This window comes from Halichoeres trimaculatus, unplaced genomic scaffold, assembly GCF_033239565.1.
Source record: "Halichoeres trimaculatus isolate MK-OKI-2021-1 unplaced genomic scaffold, fHalTri1.1 fHalTri1_scaffold_12, whole genome shotgun sequence".
NCBI lineage: Eukaryota > Metazoa > Chordata > Actinopteri > Labriformes > Labridae > Halichoeres > Halichoeres trimaculatus.
In genome coordinates, this window is record NW_027437190.1 from 12269363 (window position 1) to 12287218 (window position 17856).

The 17856-nt window shown below is 39.0% G+C and overlaps 1 protein-coding gene across 1 annotated transcript; it reads left to right on the forward strand.

The window, feature by feature from the left end:
• Positions 1-218: 218 nt before the first annotated feature.
• On the forward strand, positions 219-16929 carry hpn (hepsin). The gene is made up of 13 exons (XM_074683892.1): positions 219-576; positions 2796-2935; positions 9147-9254; positions 9938-9979; positions 10280-10409; positions 10500-10619; positions 10795-10835; positions 11916-12081; positions 12856-13046; positions 14173-14268; positions 14461-14603; positions 14815-14979; positions 15576-16929. Exons 2-13 carry the CDS (start codon positions 2893-2895, stop codon positions 15624-15626), a joined length of 1296 nt encoding a protein of 431 aa, XP_074539993.1. The 5' UTR covers positions 219-576; positions 2796-2892; the 3' UTR covers positions 15627-16929.
• Positions 16930-17856: the final 927 nt, after the last annotated feature.

Below are 17856 nucleotides of genomic sequence, written 5' to 3' on the forward strand. Positions count from 1 at the left end.
CTAAAACAAAACACAAGTTTTAAATCCAAACCTCTGCATCTCTTAATTCATTATGTGCTTGGGTACTTGAACAAATGGTTACACCTATAGGACAGCGTGTCCACCTGCAGCAGGTCTGCAGACTCTGTGAGGGCTCTCGTGCACGGTTTGTCCGCTCAGGGACGTAGGATGACGTCACCCGTGCCCCTCTCCTCTGCTTAGCTGACCGCTCACAGGACGACCACACAGACCAACACGAACTCCGACTAAACTTTCACTAAGCTAGTCTGGACTTATTCAAACCTCCAAATGTTTCTCCCCGTTTCTCTAAAGGCTGGCGCTGGGGGTTTCGGTTGATTCTGACGGTCGCTAAAAACCTCTTATAAACTTTTTTCTCCTCTTCTGTCTGTGGGGTCAGTAACCTGTGAAGAGAGCAGAACAAGGATTTACCGAAAACTGGGATTTAACTGTGGTGGCGTTATTACAGCGTTATCGCCCGTAGAGGCGTCAAAGGTTTCGCTTTTTTCTGCTGAATAAGAAGTTTATCTCTGTGGCGAGAGGAGAAGGCCAGGATCCACCTGCTGTAAGGTAATACAGGTGAGTCTCTGTCGTGGAAGACTACTTGAAGATTGAAGTCTGAAACTTTCCTGCTCACTGGAAGCGTCTACACCTTTTAGACGTATCATGGTCATTAAGTCAGTAAAAGTTTTATATTTACTTTGGCTTGGACATAAAGACCATTATTCTGTTCTGTTGCTGAAAACATCATTCATTTTATTTTCAAATTAAAATGTATGAAGCCAAAGCTTTGGAGATGTACTTTGGTCTGTTGACCTGTTTTACCATGTCAGTCCAAAGACCTTTGCAGTCCAAGTGAACCCTCAGGCCTCATGATACAAAAATGATAGGATAAGCAATAAGCCTTTATATAAATGTTTAAAGTTTTTTTTTTTTTTTTTTTAAAGATTTACAAACACATATATTTATACCAAAAAACATTTTGAAATAACCAATAAGATGCTTGAAGTGAAGGACTGGCTTTTAAATCCAACCCTCTGCATCTCTTAATTCATTATGTGCTTGGGTACTTGAACAAATGGTTACACCTATAGGACAGCGTGCTCTTATATGACTTATTGTTAGTATTACAGTACACACTGCAGCCATCTACTCTGACCTTTGGCAACAGTTAAAAAATGTAAATGAGTTTTATTTGCTGCAACAAAAGAAAACTGCTTATGTTGATGTAAGATACAGATGTTTCATGGGATAAAAACATTTTTTGTGAACTTTGGAGGTTTTCAGTTCAACGAGATATAATTAGGCAAACAATGTTAACTTCTTTGTATACATTATTCTATCTGGAGAGGTGGGCCTTTTTCTGCTGATGTAGATAAATCATCTACTTTTCTGTTTATCCATAATGGTTAAGATTATGAGAAAAGTGTGAGCCATATTTGAAACTGTAGTAAAACTATATTTTGTCTTTAGGGACAGGTACGATTTGATTGATACCACTGTTGATTCTGTTTATTGCTTGATACGTCATTGATTCCAGTGTCAATTCTTCCTGTGAATTTTCTGTGTACTAGATTGGGCTATGCAGGTTTTCTGTGTCAACATTTAATATTTAATTGAGTTTACGAGTACATGAATATGAAATGAAGTTCTTGGAATGTTTAACATGTTAGTGGTGTTGCCACCCTTGCATGACATTACTGTGTTGCACAAATTGCTAATGTAAGGTCTGGCGTGATGTAGAGAAACAACAAGGGAATTGTTACGCACCAAGACCAATGATGTGGATGTGGATGGACTGATCCATTTCTAATTGATTTGTAACAGTAACCAGTCAATAATCAAAACCAATTGTCATTGTTATGACACTCATTTGTTTGTGGGCCTCTGTGTTCAAGACGACTTTCCTTTGTGAAAGTCGTAGAAAGTCAGAAAAGATGGAAACTTTTGTATGATTTTTTTTTGCGGGTTAATAGTGAACATGGTTACAACTTGCTCTTAAGCCATGACCCATAGTGTACCCTGCTTTATTATAACTTATTCAAAACAGGAGATTGTTTTTTCTTTTTCAATTCAAAATATAGTCCTGGGGGAAAAAAAAAACAAACTCTGGACAAGTGGAGCCATATTTCCATTGTCTTGTTTTTACTAGCTTCTTCATAAAACCAGCAGTTGCCCCCTGCTGGTATGAGGAAAAATGCAGGTTTGTGGCAGCTCTCTGCTGGCTCAACAGTTAAAAACAGGAAGTTGTGTTACATCTTAATGCTGTGTTCTCCCCAAAATGATTCAGCCTATATTTACAGGAGTTCTGATTATAGAGAAATAATGACTAGATTTGACACATTGTGTGATCCTTGACACACACTGATAATAACTGTCATGATACAACAACTCTGTGATAATAAAAAAACTGCAATTCAGACACACAAGTTCCCCTAAGAAGGATTAGTGAAGTTGTTTGACGTGTATTAAATTAAATGATATATCATCGTTTATTATGACTGAAAAAATCTCTTCAAAGTAAAGTTAAAGATTAATGTCATAAGCACCATGAGCATCAAGGAAACAGTCAAAATTGGAAGAGTTATCTACTTAGAGAAGAGCTGTATTATTATTATTTTTAATGCAACAATATTTTGCCCTGCTGACACAATGATTATTTTATCAGGATATTGATACACTGACATAGTGAGATCATGTACCCAGCTATACGTTTGAGTGTCTTTCTACTTCTGGTTGTTTTTTTTTCTTGACATGGAATATATTTGTCACACAGGATAATCAATATTATATTCCAGGTGCCAAGGGTCTGGACCACCTGCCCTTAGGAGTCAAGGACAGAAGGAAGCAAAAGAAGGAGACATCTGATCTATTTAGCCCTCTACCTCTTCCTAAATGCAGATGTACGCTGAGAAAGTTGTGGCGGAGGGGAAGATGGGTGAGTTCACATCTCAGACACACACACACACACACACACACACACACACACACACACACACACACACACACACTCACTCACACACACACACACACACACACACACACACACACACACACACACACACACACACACACACACACACACACACACACACACACACACACACACACACACACACACGCACAGATTAAAAGCTGTGCTCATACTGCAGCTCATGTGGCCTGTTTTTCTGTATTTGAGACCAGACATCAGTCTGCTTTGCCGGTTAAACATTAACTCTTTTTTTAATGCTGGCTCTCTTTCTCACTGGATCGACTGGATTTATTTTTCTGCTGGAATACAGACACTCTGATTGGTTGAAATTCTCTTCTTTTTGTCCAATCTGGTTAAATCCAGTAAAACTAGAGATGTAACAACAACCATGGGTTCAGAAATAAGCACAAACCTCTACACAGAGTTCCTTGTAGTTCCATAAATTAGTAGTTTTATTGAAGCACCACTGATCTCTGCTTGCTCTTTACCCCGCTGACTGTTCCCTGACTCAAATCCTTTGAAGAAAACCTGAAAATCTAAGTTTGCTCCTCACTTTGCTCATGATTTAAAGCAGTTTTGTGGTGTTGACATGTTGGCCAAACGTCGTCCAGCTTTATGGCTCTTAATGAGTCTGCTGCTCTCTATATGATGCTGTTTTATGGAGGTAGAGATAAGGGTACTTGCTGTGTTTGCTTTTGCTAGAAAGCACTTCAGCCATGTGAGCTTGAAATTGTGTGTTGTGTATGTACTGAGGGCCCATGTCTACCTTCTGTCAAGAAAAAGAAAACCCGATTCAAGTCCTGATGGACTGACTTTAGTTCAGACTCATGCAACATACCTTTCAACCAAGCACCTACCTTACGCTGCAGGAACAAACTCAGTGAAGCTGCAGGTCTCTAAATCCTCGAAATCCCGAATCCTGCATCAAGTGTCCAAATCCTATTCTGCTCTTATGAACGCATCTTCTCTGTCCTTCTTTCCTTGTTGTGCAGCTTCTTATTTTCAGTGTCTGAACAGAGCCAGATGTTTAGCTTCACGCTGTCCACAGCTAGACTGAAGGGAGTCCACCCATATGCAGTGAATCAGACTTTGTGTTTGGTGTGTGTGTAATTACAGGACAAACTCAGGCTCACCAAGGAGTGACACACATGGTCTGGCCCAGGGTGTGCGTAGATGAGGTGGGACATGATCTATTTTCAGAAACAAACAGTGGTTACCTTTATCCTGACATGTGGGAACAAGAAAAGAAAGATAAACATAGAGAACAATATCTCATAGTAGAGCTGAAAATTTGCTCATAAGGCCAATATTCACGGCTTACTATGATAGTGTTTGTTTTACTTTTTCGCCTTGACGACCACAACCAGTATGAGTCATGTTGTGTCTTAGAGTGTGTGTGTTAGGTCTCCTCTTCCCACTGCACTGTTATCTTGCCTCTCTGTGCTGTTACCACACCAAGGTTCACTTCAGTCTACTCAGGATACACTTCAGTTTTCTTTTCCTGTTGAATTTGGAGTGGATATGGGTGGACAAAAGACATGTCTGTGTTTGATACAAACAACATAAAAATCTGACCTTTTTGTTCTGAAGAGAGTTTTACGATCTGTTCCCTGAAGTCCAAATTTTAGTGCCTGTTAGTGCCGTAACCTACCAGAGCTCAGGCCCTGTAGAAGTTCATACAGGAAAAGATAATTGGCTCATCAATGGCCCAGTCAAGCTGAGATGATGACATATGTACCGGGTACCTTTCTCATTTGAAACGATACACTACTGATGCCCGGTACCTGGCAATCAGTATCAGTACTCAACGGTATTAATTTCCGGTACTTTTGTGGCAGTAAATATTAATTTGTTTAGCAACAAAATCTCGAAGTTTTTTTAATCTAACACGTTTGTCTCCCAATAAATAAAATTGCTGTGTTTATGTCAAGTGGGACATACGTTAAGGTACCTAAACATGGTACCATTTGATTTTATGTGAAGCAGCACTCAGTACTACAGACAGAATTTGGTTGGTACCTATAAAAGTACCAAATTCAGTACCCATCCCTATCTGTGACACAAGCACAAAAACAAATCTTCTGCAGAAATGATCTTGTTCAAATAGATTTCTTCACCCTGAAAAATATGTCTTGGTGATTGTATTTAGTCTAACTCGAGGAAAATGTTTGAAAAATCATGAAAAGTACTGTAAAGTTATTTTCAATGCACCAGTAGATGAAAAAGGCAATCAATTTAGAATCTATCATGTAACTTTAAACAAAAACCATGTTAGAGAAAGTAGGTATGATGATTTATTGTGAACCACCTGTTTCAAGGAAATGAATAACTCAATTAGTAACCCAATCGAACTGCGTATTCAAGTCATTCACACAAGAATAAGATCCTGAGCTAGCATCCCAGATCCCTCTTTGAACAAACTATCACATGTGCCAATAAGGTCTGCGTAATAGAGTTCAAAGCCTTAAAAATTTTTGTAAACTCCCCTAGGCTCTGATTGTTTTGACAAGAATAAATGTGTGGAAACACATAATAACACTTGAAACCTTATAAAGAGGGATTAATGCAGACAAGCAGACCTCTGTTTGGACATGACTCTTTGGAAAAGACGCCGGTTTCTTCAGGTCTGTTTTGCTTCTAAGAAAAAAAAGTTTCACACTTTGAGAACTCTACACTTTGAATAAACCATCAGCCTGTCATGAAATGACCAAAATGTTGTGTTTATTTAAGGTGATGTTTATTTTCTAGCTCAGTGAAATGTGGTTAGTGCCTGGATGTGAAAATGAACATTTTACTCAGAAAGTGTTTATCATCTGGGTTTTAACTGTGTGTAAATGTAGGAGAGGGTGATCCCATCTCCTCTGACCACAGCGGCTTTTCCACTCAACAGTTTTGATGTTTAAACGGGACACCATAATGTTTAGTGCAGGGTATCCCAGAAGATGAGTCATGTAGAAGTAAACCTTTTCCACAGTGCTGCTTCTTGTTTGGTCATGTGACTCATGGATGAGGGTAGACATAACCCAAAATAAAATATATGTGTGTATGATAAGTCTGAGCCAGCGGGATACTTACAGTAAATGATGATTCATTCCTGCCTCCTAATGCCAGCTCTTTGAAACAGTCATAGGAAACCAAAGCAAAAAATTGCAGTCATAGTAAGGGTAAAATCTGTAACAAAGACAACACTTCTCACTGCTTTGATTTGTTTGAAACATGTACTTATTTAGAAAAAGAATTAGGCTTCAATTATTTATTTGCTCTGAGAGGGACAGTGATATGTCCAAGAAAGCAATAAACTTACTTTATTAGGGTTTTAATCAATTTAAGAATCTATCATTCATCAATATTTTAAAATTCAGACAACAACCACAAAAAGAAAGTTTAAAAGATGTCTATTATGGATGTCACATATTTCAACAATGAATGAAAATTTACTCCCATTATATACAAAATATAAACATCCATCACACATGAGTTTAAGCTTTTCCTGTTTCTGGTTTACCAGCACACGAGAGTATCATACCACTGTGGTTTCAAAGGAACCTGACTCATTACACACACACACACACACACACACACACACACACACACACACACACACACACACACACACACACACACACACACACACACACACGCACACGACAGCAGGTTGGTCCCCGGTAAAGGTGAACACAATAGAGTGCTTGTTCTGTCTCAATCCATGTTGGGAAAGAGCATTGGATTGTGGGAAGTGACTGGGAAAGAGGGAAGAAGAAGATTTGGGAATGATGAGGGTGGTGAACATGAGTTTCCTGGTGTTTGTACTGGAGGTGATGCACATAGAAGCAGACAGAAGTGTTTCCTTGAAAACGGTCTGAAATAGTGAGCCTGATGTCCTCAAATATGTGTCATTGATAATTCTCTCACAACAACAAAAAACAATAACACCACTGTAACAGTATTGTAATGCTGACAGGCTGGTTGGAGGAGAAGCAGGAGATAAAGGAGATCAGACATAAAGCATACAGAGAGTGAGAGATGTGAAAACGTGGGGGAAGAGTTGGCCTTGATAAAAAATATTCAGAAGGGTGGGAGCTGCTGGTCTCCTTTAAGTCAGCAGAAAATGCCTCTCTGGTTTACACCGTTACATTTGGTAGACCTGGTGTCACAATTTACCAAAACATTGTTCTTCCTCTTATGTTTTCACAGAAAGTGAGACAGACGAGGATTGTGAGAGGGCAGGGAAAGCGTGAGATAGAGACAGTAGCAGGAAGGAAACGAGGAGAGTGAATGTTTTCTCTGATTCGATAGGAAACTCATACACTGACAGAGTCTACAGTTATTTCCTGACATGATGATGGAAGGCATTACGACTACAGCCCTGACTGTTCTGGACAGAAAATCCTTTTAATGTCAGGAAATATGATCTGCTATGATGAAGTGACAGTTATTAAGTTACAATAACATACCCTGAACAGCTGATTTTGATATTCTTGACTTTTATCAAAAACCTGACCAAGCAGATCTTAAAAGTACAAAAAAAAGAAGAAAAAGAAGAAAAAATGGGGGGTGAGACAAAATGAAAACAGAAAACAAGGAGTGAGCAATTTATTGCAAACAACAAAAATAGTGAAATAGGCTGTCCATCAGTAGATTAAAAGTTTAAGACCACAGCCTTTAAAAGCCAAAATCTGAGCAAAAATGTGACTTCAATGTCATTTTCTGTCAGGTATTTAGACAGTCATGACCTCATAAAGGTAAAGGCTAAGGAGCTTTTTCTCAGTTAACTCTGATGGTCCAGATAGCTTCCAACATTACTGTCATGACAAATAGATCCCACCCGAGATGTATTCTACCTGGCACAGTGGAGGGGGGTCCATTATGATCTTGATGCTTTTCCTTTCCTTCAATGGAAATATGGAGCTTTAGATTCAGATTGTGCAGGGGTGTCAAAGGGGCTGGCTATGTGGAGATGTTGCAGGGGGCCTCCTACTTGACTGAGGGCCCTGGTCTGTGTGGTAATGACTGAGTTTTTCAACAGGACAACGCTGCAGTTCACAGTGCCTGCCTGACGAAGGACTTCTTCTAGAGGAATAACCTCACTCTTAGGGACCATCTTGTGTGTTCCTTTGATCTAAATCATAGTGGGAACATTTGGGGATGGATGTTTACGAAGGAGTCTACAAAAAGGACATCAGTTCCAGACAGTGGACACTCTCTCTGAAGCCATCTTCACCACTTGGAGAAACATCCCCACCAGTCTCTTGGAGACAGTCGCACCAAGCATGCAACAAACTTTAATTTCTATTTTATGTTTTGGGTTTTTTTTTCTAGCTATGGTTTGAGTGGCCTATTTCAGTTTAACTGTTGTTGTTGTCTCACATTTCTCCTTTTTGCATTCTGATGCTGTACTTTAAAACATCTGAAGAACCGACAGTGCAAAATGTGAATTTTTGTAATTTGTCAACTGGCCTTAAGATTTGGATCAGGTGTATATGTCTAACATATTTTAAAGGAAGAAAAGTAAAGGATGTAAGAAAGAAATGTGTTCATTACAGTGAGTCAGCGTGCAAAGTACCGGGATCCTGAATCTGGTACACTCTGTCAGATTTACGCTGACTCTTGCTTTAATACCTCACTTTTCTGAAATTAAATGTTTAACTTGAATAATAAGCTACTGGTCAAACTGATCAGAGCTGAGCCGGGAGGAACACGTGAACTCACCTGCATTCAGGTACACACTCACTCATACTATACGTGCACGCTGCACAGACATGGCGCCGTATCTTAGTTTAAAAGTTTGTTCTCGCTTTGTGGAGAAATGCTAGACTTTAGACTATTGATCTGATCGGTGTCATTTGTACTTTTCAGCTTGTGCCAGGACAGCTCTGCATGCCCCTCACATCAGGACAGAGAGCTCAAAGTGGACATTTTGTTGATGTTTGCTGTAGAGCGGTGAAAGATAGCACAAAGGGAGCCTAAACAATACTTTTACTCTGGTTATTTGTGCTGTTACTTAATAAAACTTCAGAACAGACAAATGCACGCTGTATGTATTTAAAGATGTTGATGATACTGTTTGTCTTCTCTTCAGCCGCCTGGTTGTTGGTATGTTATGTAATGTTAAAGGAAAGTGTGCTGCTGTCACATGTATGCACACTCATCCATATGTGTGTCTGTGTGTCTGCAGGGAGCAGGGGAATCTCTCTGACCTGTGTGTTAACCCCTTGTCGTGTCGTTGGGGTGTGTGTGGTGCTGATGACCCTGGGAGCCATAGGAGCAGCTGTCTGGACCATAGGTCAGACCACATGCTGTCACACACACGAACATGATAACCTCTGAATATGATGCAGATCAGAAACAAGGAGCCATTTTAAAGCCTGGGAGAAAATGGTCGGTTAGTGAAAAACTTAAGTTGATATTTTCCTCATGAGTTACTTTCAAGCTATTGCTTAAAGAGAATGATGTTAAATTAAATCCTAATGACCTAAAGTCATGTACAATCACTGTACTAGTGCACAGGTTGCCTCCACAGTAACTTGTGTGTTATTTTCAAACATATGGTTGTGAGAGCCACCCTTTGGTGTTCAATATTTTTGTTGGTGCTCTTTGTTTAGACCACATTTTTCCTGGCTTTACTTGGCACCAAAATTTTAGCTGTTAGTGCGTTGTTAAGTTTCATCTGCTTGCTGTGTGTGCAGTGGGAAATCACTGGGTGTTTGCTAACCCATTGTTTACTTATAACTGATCACAAACAACTTTAGCACTGAAAGTACAATGAGGAAGAGTATTTAATAATAACAAATGAGAAGTTAAAGATAAAAAAATATATATATATTAAGAAGTTAAACCATACGCCATAAGTTATAAAACCCTACATAAAAGCCAGACTGAATAGATAGGTCTTTAGTTTTCAGTCAGGAGGTTTTCACTACAAAACTTAACATTTCAAAATGATATGTTATCTTTGATCTTCTGTAGTCACGTATTGCACAATGGAAGAAGACACAGGACTGTATGATGGTGAGTAAAGACAAAGCTGATAGATCTTACTGGCTGACATGATACTCTTGACTTGTACCTGTGGGTAAACCTATAAAGCTATGGATATGTGGAAAGTTTAAGAAGTTTGTTCAAAAAGCAACTATTCTAGTCAAGAAAGATATTTTTATGCTGTTATGTGTAATCATCAAAGTTTTCCCCTTTTTGTTAGCATGTATCTCAGAAGTCTGGGGTAGTGTTATGTAAAAATGTTTGAATCATTTTAACTTGACCAACTTATTTTTTTACCCCCCTCGATGACGGTATTATCCTCCCCTGTAGTCCAGGTAAATTCTGCAGACCAACGTCTCCGAGTGTTTGACTCCACTCAGAAGAGATGGCGTCAGGTGTGTTCCTCCTCAGCCAATGAGCTGCTAGCTAGCATCAGCTGTGAAGAAGTGGGCTTTGTCAGGTGAGATATCAGCACCTTTCTGTGTTAGTGTTTTCATCCAGTATAGTTTGATACAGCAGTAACACTGGCTTATGTGTGTGTGCGTTTCAGTGTGGTGAATTTCTCTGTCACTTTGGTGCCAGAGGCCAGTGGAGATGGTGGCGAGTTCTTCTGCGTCAATGCGAAAGAGCTCAGCTACGGCAAGAAAATCAAGGACTCATTGTTCCCATGGTAAGAAACACCTGTCTGTGTGATCCCTCACCTGACTCACAGCAGTGTCACTGTCCTCTCTGGTACTCTATGCACCTTCTCTTTCACTCTGCTCATTGCTTAAGAAAGAAGAGCTGAAAAGTCACTTTTTCTTTTTTGTTTATCGACTTTCTAACTCTGAGTGTCTTTGTTTCAGTGACTGTGAGAGCAGAGAGGTTCTCACACTGCTCTGCCAAGGTAAGAGCCACATACACTCTGACACACTGACACACTTTATCTCCTGAAACCCTTTACACTTTCCTGGTCTTTGTCCACATGCTGGGTTCGTCATAAGCCACATTCCTTTGCCTTCTTTATACTTCTGATTTTTGTTATTTTCTTTTTCCTATCTGGACTGCAAAAACTGAAACCTAAGCAACTGTGTAAATGTCTTATTTTTCAACAAAAATAGTCCTATCAGACTCACAGGTAGGGTCTGCAGGAATTTTCATTACTTGTTAGTAAACACAAATTAAAACTGGGCTCTTGCTCCTTGGATCAGTGCTAGCGGCAGTGCACACCCATAGCCTCAGACTACATGATCACATTCACTAGCCCAGCAACCACCTGAAGCATCGCTTTTCTTCGTGAGAGAGACTCGAGAGCTGTGCACCTGACTTGGCATGTTAGCACAAGCTAATCACTGGGTTATTTGACACATATCTGCTCAGCAGAAAGACAACACGTGTTGCTCTTCAGATACCCGAAAGAGAGTGAAAGTTCACCCTTGTTTAGAAAAAAGCTTTATCTGTTTGACATTTTGTTTCACATTGGTGTTTTTTTTTTTTTGCTTTCTCGGACCACTAATGTAGTGGGGTGGCTTCTTTCTTGACGGATGTAACCACACTTAGTCTCTGCTCAGAAACATCCTGATACAACCAAAACATTACATACAGGCGCAGGAGAGGATTAGAGGCATACACAGACACTGACACACATGTACAGAAGCCAGTTGGAGAAAATGGAGTAGGATTATTCCTGTAAAAGTTGACACTATATTTTTAGGGAAAATCCTGCGGACTCTACCTTCATTATGAGCCACATTCACCCGACAAGTCCAGAAAATGTTTTATTTCAAAATATTAAAAGAAAAAAAATCCCTGAATTGCTCAGATGGAGGTGAAAATTTTGCCAACAGGGCTGGAAAGAAAACTATTGTATCAACCCGTTATACTAATTTTCAATTTTCAAGAAACTTGACAAGCAAAGTTTTCGTCAAGTCATGTCAACTTTTCATGTATGTTTGATCTAGACAGTTGAAGTCTCTCCTTTTTGCAGACTGTGGGAGACGTAGTTTTGCAGCAGATCGTATCGTCAATGGCGTGGATGCCAGGCAGGGCAGCTGGCCATGGCAGGTGAGCTTGCAGTATGATGGAGTCCATCAGTGTGGAGGATCTATCATCTCAGACCGCTGGATTGTGTCTGCAGCACACTGTTTCCCAGAGTAAGTGCTCTGGCCTGAACTAATGTCTCTACGTGTACTGGATTATTTTTAAGATAAAGACTGGATGGAGAGAAATGCATGCTGGCAATCTTAGATACCCTAAACTCAGCTTTAGACAGTTTCTAATTATTTTCTATTGAATCAAACTTCAAACACTGTTAAGAAAATAATTTTTCATTGAAACCATACATTGTCAAAAAGAGGCTGGAAAATTCAGTCTTTAATCTACCATTTTTAAATCTCATGTTTCAGATTTGGTCATTCCCAATTTGTTCATTAAACTGTAGGTGATAGTACTTTGGCAGCCGGGCTGCTGCTTTGTTGAATTTTTATCCAGGTTAAAATGACCCTGATACAGCGATCTCTGAACCCATCCACTTTCCTGAGCTGAGAGGACATTTAGAAACTGGTTAATGATGAGACTTTTATTGAGACTTCTTGGTCTGTGTTTTACCAATATTTACGGTCTCACCCCTATGAAGATGAGCAAGGATTGATCTAAGAAGTGATACCTAAAAGGGATAATGAACTATGGATTTGTGCATGTCTGTTTAAAGATGTTAAATGATGTCAAGGAATTCTGGATAGGCTCATTGATTTTATCTCATCTGCACCCTTTGGTTTCCACTTTGGCTCTTATTTTGCACATCTTGCTGAAAAAAGTAAACAGCTGTGCAATGAAATGTGTTATAAATGCCTGCGAACAACTAGCATAGGTTAGAAAATCTCAAAGTACTTCAAGACACCATGTCTCTGTCACCCTCTCTTTGTCAGGCGTCTTCGCTTCGTTAATCGCTGGCGTGTGATGCTGGGCTCCATGTATAATAAACCAGGCAATGGTATCTTGGCGGAGGTGAAGACCATTGTTTACCACAGCAGCTACCTGCCTTTTGTTGATCCGAGCATCGATGACAACAGCAGGGACATCGCTGTTCTGGCCCTCACACAGCCGCTCACTTTCACCGGTAGGATGCACAAGCACAAATACGCACAATAAGTCATTGAGGCACACAGTGAACAACACAAACCTGATGATTTCGTTACACTGTTGAACTGATTAGAGATGAAGAAAAAAGCAAAGTAAGAAAGAAAGAGTCTGAGAAAATCAGTCAGTCTGGTATTTACCTGCTGGAGGTTTCCTGTTTCTCAGATTTGAAGACTGCAGAACAAAAGTTCCTCTGTTCAACGTGATGATATCAACTCTGAGCAAGCCTGTACTGGAATCCTTTGATCTTAGAGAAATCACACTTTTTTACATGAGGAAATGTCGCAGCGCTTTAGCACTGTGCTCCATGAAAATGTATTCAGAAAAGATTGAGGAGGAGCTGATAAGTGATCAATAACTTTGACACTGATTTAAAAGAGACAAATATTACTTAATTTTAGTGTCAATGACATGTCTCCTTATTTAAATTGAACTCCTAAGGAACTAAATATACATGAAAAACATCTAACTGCTGGTATATTACATTGCAGTGACTTTGCTGAGCAAGATAAAAAAACAGACTGTGACAGACCGTTTGCAAAAAATAATGGAGGACATAGAGGAAAAGGCAGTGACTGTTTGTGATGATGTTTACATCACTAGATTCATATAAGTTAATGCAGAAAACACAAAAAGTGGGTATAAAAGGTTCATGGGGGAAGTAAGACACTGCGTAACGGTTCAAGTCTGCCCTCTAGTGTTCAGTCTCTACAAGTACAACAATATCAGTGTTATATGATGTAAAATGTCTGTAGGAAATTTAAAAGTCAGTGCAGCTCATCATTAGATCACTGATTTATACCTCTGAGGCCACACAGTTAACCGTCATCAGAAAGCTTCTACCTCATAAATTCTCACTTTATGACAGTGTAGCTCTGATCTACCCATTTTATCTTTCTGTCACTGTTGCCTCAGCTTCGACAGCAGAGTTTGTTATTCTTTGTTTATGATTAAACAGTTTTAAATAAAAACCAGAATTAAAACTCTGTCAAGTTCATCCTTTCTCTGTACTCTGCAATGGTTGAATATAAGGCTCAACATAGATTGTTGTCATAATTCATGCTGCTTTGGTTCAAGTGTTTTTTTGTACCTTTGCTTCTGTGCAGATTACATTCAGCCTGTTTGCCTGCCAGCATACGGTCAGAGACTGATAGATGGACAGATGGGAACAGTTACAGGCTGGGGAAATGTAGGGTACTACGGTGAGTTTACAGTTCAGATACATATTACTATCAAAATTATCATCAAATATATTTATGCTCAATGTTTTAAAGAATAAATTTGCACCATTTATTATTGATTACTGCAATATCTGAAGCTCAGATATTAGATGAAAGACAAATTTAGTGCAGTCTTTGGTTTGAAACAGCTTCTTTTTGTTTTCTGTCTCTCAGGTAATCAAGCAGACGCTCTTCAGGAAGCACACATCCCCATCATCAGTGACACCGTCTGTAACGGTCCTGATTATTACGACAACCAGATCACCACCAGTATGTTCTGTGCTGGTTATGAGAAAGGAGGCATCGACTCTTGTCAGGTAATAATGTGACTGGGTTTGTTTGTTTACCTCTTTGGGTTTGGGTTTCTAATAGTGGAATTGTCTGATGTACCTTTTTGCTGTTACACTTTGAGTGTTTTTAACTTTGTCTTGTTGTTGTACCGCACTGACACTGGTGTGTTCATATTTACTGGAGTTCTGTGTGTTATGGATTAAGATAGGTGTTTATTACTTATGTTTGTGGTTTCAGGGGGACAGTGGCGGTCCATTCGTAGCAGAAGACTGTCTATCAAAGACGACTCGATATCGTCTGCTTGGGGTTGTGAGCTGGGGAACAGGCTGTGCCATGGCTAAGAAGCCAGGTGTCTATACCAGGGTTTCCCGATTTCTGCCCTGGATAGGCACGGCTATGAGGGTGAGAGATTACGAACTGATTATTCAATTGTATTTTAAATTGAATGACTGTGTTTCTTTAATCTTTATGTGCAGTTATCTTTCTATTACTCCAACATCAATACCTTTCCCAGTCCTTCCAGCGAGCCAAAAAAGGCATAAAATGTTTTTGAATGTCCACAGAACTTGTGACCCCATTTTCCAGATCAGTCTTACATAACTTTTTTGGGCCAAAAAATGGTCCAAGCATTTTTTTTGTTGTTCACTAGTGAAAATAGGCACTGTCTACATTGCCAAAGGTGTTTGCAAACACCTTTGGCAGAAGGAAATTTAATGCACTTGACTTCACACAGTGTTTCATTGAGTAATGATAAGTTTAGGATATGTATTTTCCTAAGAAGTGCAGAAAATCAGCATTCCAAACTAATGAAATAACAGTTTTAACTTGCAACATATTTTTGTATTGTCATCCCCAAAGAAACTCCAGAAAATAAAAAGATGTTGTTTTACATTTACACTTTCACAGAGTGCACAGGCTGCCAGACAAACAATGCTTTTCCTTTCTTTGATAAATCTTTTGTGTTAAACACATGCTCTGTTATCACCTCTACTTTGCAGATCCATAACAACTCGGTTGGACTACTCAAAATGGCCCGAGTATCTTTTTAAATTCTCCTCTTGGATGACTAAATTGGGAGACCGATATCATCAAGGACTGCTTGACAGAGAACTGAAATACTGAGATGTTCCCCTGGCATCATGGATTATCTTCTCTTTAGCCTTTTTGATGAAGTTTTTTTCACTTTCTGAATCTTACTTTGTGAAACCTTGACCATAGCTGCTAATGAGATACTTTGAGCTCTTTAAATATGAGTTATTAAAGGTGACTGCTTTTATTATTAAGATGTTAACTAAGATGTATCCGCAAAAATGAAGAAACGTGTCACTTAATTTCTTGGATGAAGATTCCACTGCTCTGCTCAGCTGCTTCAAAGTTACCTTCAATTTAACTTGTGAGTAAAAGGCATTAGATGTTATAACACAGTGAGTCATAAATACTGACTGTTCTTTTCCATGTATTATTCTCTTACACATACAGCTTAAGATCTACAAATATGGTCGATTATGAGTTATGATGAGTAACTCTGAGACTTCTTGAAATTAATGCGCCCATTAAAACCATGCAGTTATCAGACTTTGTGAAAAACTATTGTTCAAACACGGGCCATCTCGACAGGTAAAGATGATACTTGAGTTTAATAATACTGAAATTGGCATTTGTTGTTCTTTGTAAATATTTCAGTGTGCAGATTTTTATAGAGAAGTGTCATGTGACTTTATGATCCAAAGATTCTTGAGTTCCAGGTTTGTTCACTGTCACAATTTTCTTAAATGTATCAAACGTATAACTAACCAAATATGGAATGATGGTGTTGTCTTTTATCATCTACTGCCATGACTGTGTTTACTCAACAACTGCCCCCAACTGTGGCAGACAACAATTTTAAGCTGTAGTTTAAAATATAAAACACATACAGCCCTGAGAAAAGCTTTTTTTTATCAGTTCATAGCTACCTCTGATGTTGGGATCACAGTGCCATCTGGAAAAAACCTGATCTCAGCTGATCATCTCTGTCACTTTAAGACAATAAACTCACATATTCAGGTATAAATGTTCAGACAGAAAAGAGTTCAGTGGAGATGACTAGTGTATTGATTTGAGCTGTTTGAAAACAAACTGTTTTTCCAGAAAAATGAAGTATGTGAACTGAACATAAGAGACCTACTCATTTTATCATCAGTGCAAAATAAAAATAAAATAAAATAAAAAAATATCTGAAAATAAAATGCTAAGTCCCCATGAATAACACTAAATCTGTTTCTGCGGATACTAACCTGTACGTATCAGCAGGTGACTCACCTTCATAAAACCCAGTAACACTGTCCCCCCATGTCCCCATTTGAGCTATAAAACCACTGTATGTACATTTAGAGTAAATTTGACATGAATGAGAAAAATATATATTTTAAGATGTAAAATGTTGTATTGAGTGTTGTACTGAAATAAAGACTTAATTATAAAAATGTTTCAGTGAATAATTAATATTTCTATTATAGCAGTCATTTTTTAAAATATGATTTGACTGAAATGTGACTGAATTTTGACGAATGAAACATTTTAATCACGTATTTAAGTTTCCATCATTTGGCATTTTAAAACAGTTGTTAAGTTAAAAAAGCCAATGTAAAGCAATTGTCACTACTGTTTTTATTTAGGAATCAAATAAATGCAATGGGCTGCACAGTGGCGCAACAATTAGCACTGCAGCATCACAGCAACAATGTCACCAGTTCGATTCCCAGCTTGGCCAGTGGGCCTTTTCTGTGTGGAGTTTGCAGGTTCTCCCTGTGCAAGGGTGGGTTCTCTCTAGGTACTCCGGCTTCCTCCCACAGTCCAAAAACATGCTCACTAGGTTAATTGAACACTCTTAATTGTCCGTAGGTGTGAGTGAGTGTGTGCGTGAATGGTTGTCTGTCTCTGTGTCAGCCCTGTGATTGACTGGCGACCAGTCCAGGGTGTACCCCGCTTCTCGCCCAACAACAGCTGGGATAGGCTCTAGCCATCCGTGACCCTGAACAGGATAATAGGTTCAGAAAATGGATAAATGCAATGAAATTCACTTCATAGTTCTGCTTTTGGATTTATTGTTTAAATTAAATTTTGCACTGATACACCAGAGTGGTATGAAACCAGGACTCAAGGCTATTTATCTATATTTTTGTATATATCTGTATCTTATAGATTACCTCCACCTGCATGCTCAGCTCACAGGTGTTTATGAATGAGACACTTCCTTGATATGCTTCTCTAAGATTTGACACAAAATGTATACTGGTT